Source organism: Etheostoma cragini, chromosome 22 (genome assembly GCF_013103735.1).
Source record: "Etheostoma cragini isolate CJK2018 chromosome 22, CSU_Ecrag_1.0, whole genome shotgun sequence".
NCBI lineage: Eukaryota > Metazoa > Chordata > Actinopteri > Perciformes > Percidae > Etheostoma > Etheostoma cragini.
This window is the reverse complement of record NC_048428.1, coordinates 405,110-407,891: the sequence shown is the minus strand read 5'-3', so window position 1 is coordinate 407,891 and position 2,782 is coordinate 405,110. Positions and strand designations below refer to the sequence as shown.

The following is a 2,782-nucleotide window of genomic DNA, read 5'->3' as shown; positions in this document are numbered from 1 at the left end:
CTTCAGATACAGTACTAGGGGACCACTAAGGTCTATATAAAGAGACTTCAGATACAGTACTAGGGGACCACTAAGGTCCATATAAAAGCATCCAAAGAGCACCATGTCATGGGACTTTTAAGGTTGTAAAAATAATCTTCTTCAACAAACATTGATATTCTCTATCAGCTTGTTTCAACTCTTCATTAAAACTACACTATTCAAACCCCAGATTCCATGTTGTTTGTTCCTGCGCTATCAAATGGACCATAATGACTATTTTACTGTAGGTAAAATCCGGCAAAATTCAGCCTGACATACGTGGTATTGTTAGAATTTTAGTGGTCTCCGTTAGAATTTGACATAAGACTGTGGGTTAAATCAATGTTTGGCTGCACTGTCAACCTTTCCACTGATAATATATCAAGTTTCCATACTTGGTGTTTGTATTCCATTCAGGTGGAGCCCTACTCAACGGTAGGAGACATCAAGAGCCTTTTTCACAAATCCTGTGAGTGTTCATACGCAGTTTTTACATAAATGAATGATATTGATGAGCCTGGGTGTCCATCTGGTTCTTTGCTTCTTGTTTTTGCTGACCTTTGTGTTTTTAATCAATCCCTGACAGTTAAATACCAATGTCTCATGTGGTACTGTGGTCCACTTATATAAAACCAGATTTTACACATTGATGTAAAAACTTGAATTGGTATGGTTCTTAGATAAAATGATGAATAATAACCCTGCCGTGGTATTGAGTGAATCATATCACAGTGTTTTGTATCACACCACTTCACCGGAGAGACATGCTGTCACAAACAATGGGCCTCATCCACCAATATCTTCCTAAGTCTTCTCTTACACATGTTCTTAAAAAAGTCCCAGAAAAAAGCCTCTCGTTCTCAAACTGCAGAATTGAAAACAGGTGTTTTCTTAGATTGATGAATCCCAATGTCTTTGTAAATTGAGGATCATGCCCCTTCCTATGTAGCATAGGTAAATACCCTGTTAATTCCTATAAAGGGCTTGAGATGAGAGGGCCGTGTCCTGTGCAAAAAAATGTCCAAAAGACATGAAGATGTTGGAACTTGACACCAAAGGAAAGAAAAACTTTAGTAATTCTGAAGTGGAATGCAGTTACTCATGCAGTGAACACTGTATCCGGAGAAGGTTGATCTGAAATCTGAGGCAAAAAATATATTTATTTCAAAACACTGAAGATACTCTTGGCGTATAAATAGCGAGATCAATCACTTATTATTGGATGGCAGGGATCCCCATTATCATACACTAACTGATGTGAATTGAAGGCAAAGCAAATTTATTTCCATAGGCCTAGCACAATTCATACACAATGGCAATTCAAAGTCCTTGAATAAGTAAGTGTGCAAATGCCAGAATATTTGTGAAAACTGCGTAAGTGGGGTTTAAGACCACATTTGTTCTTAAAGGGACACGCCACCGTTTGTCTCCCCTAGCTGTAGATAGGTGAGCCAACACGTTTTTTGTCTCATTGCATGTATTGATTTGCGTGATCTCTGAGCCCATGTAGCAGTGCTTCGGCTGTGCTTCCACCCAACAAAGTCCCAAATCAAAATCTCAATCTGCATTGCTATTTGTTCTCCAGAATACACAGGCCACAAAAAAGTCATTAAGTTGTTTTCTTATGTTGGCTCACTTTTACTCACAACATGCTAACTAGCAGCGGCGCTGCCAGTGTTGCACCAGACTGAAACAATGCATGCCCTGAGACACAAAATGCGTTGCCCCCCCATCTACAGCTAGGGGAGACCACCACAAACCCTATCTCAACAAACGGTGGTGAATTCCTTTAAGAACGCTTGGTGAATGAGGCCCAATATCTTGTTTAGTCTTCTGAAGCCTGCAGAGGTTCTGTCATCAGTGTGTGTCCGGTCTGATATTTTACCAAATGTTTGTCAAGTCTGAGGCCGCTAGAATGCATCAGAGCAGCAGAGCTCAACGTTATTCCATTGGGATTAACTATAATAGGGCCTGAAGCCCAAAATCTGTGTTTGCAATGCCAGCTCCGTCCAACCCTGTGTGTGTGTGTGCGTGCATGCGTGCATGCGTGCGTGTGTGCGCGCGTGCGTGTGTGTGTGTGTGTGTGTCTCTGCTCAGATCCTCAGTGGTATCCAACAAGACAGGCCCTGAGACTTGATCCCAGTAAGTAGCTGTATTGGGATCATTTACTGTATGTGTATGCATTAGGATCCAAATTCCAGTGGGTTGTGGCTATTTGCTGTTTAATACTGTTCTAAAAAAAACTTGAACTTCATTACCCACAAATACTGCATGGCAGTGTCAGCAAGCTGCAGACAGAATTCATATATTTACCATCCAGTGTCTGAGGCTTTGTACAAAAAGATAAAGTTATAAAAGAGAAGAAAATGTCCATTATGGACATTTGCGATGACCTTCACTCTTGAGCCATAAAAAGCACCCCACATCTGTACAAAGCCACCATCACCATGGAAACAACTGTCTGTTGTTTTGCATATTTTCAATGTAAAAGGAAGACTGCTTACTGTTTATCTTTTTCCAATAATTATAGCCTAAGCTAAGACAGCAAATGCTGATGTTGCAGGGCTTTGAAGGGACTAGTAGGGCTATATTTCCTGTGATCAAATTGTTTATTTAAAGGTCCCAAGGAAGGAAAATGTCACTTTAGGAAGTTTTTGAACATTAATATGAGTTCCCCCAGCCTGCCTTCAGATACAGTATTAGGGGACCACTAAGGTCTATATAAAGAGACTTCAGATACAGTATTAGGGGACCACTAAGG

General features: G+C 40.5%; 1 protein-coding gene across 1 annotated transcript in view; it reads left to right on the top strand.

Annotated features, from left to right (window-relative positions):
- Positions 1-2,782, top strand: part of LOC117937872 (very-long-chain enoyl-CoA reductase-like) — a 10,804-nt gene that overhangs the window by 3,196 nt on the left and 4,826 nt on the right. The window contains exons 3-4 of the mRNA XM_034862118.1: positions 439-490; positions 2,119-2,163. Coding sequence (XP_034718009.1) covers positions 439-490; positions 2,119-2,163 — 97 coding nt within the window. The remainder of the gene's footprint in view (positions 1-438; positions 491-2,118; positions 2,164-2,782) is intronic.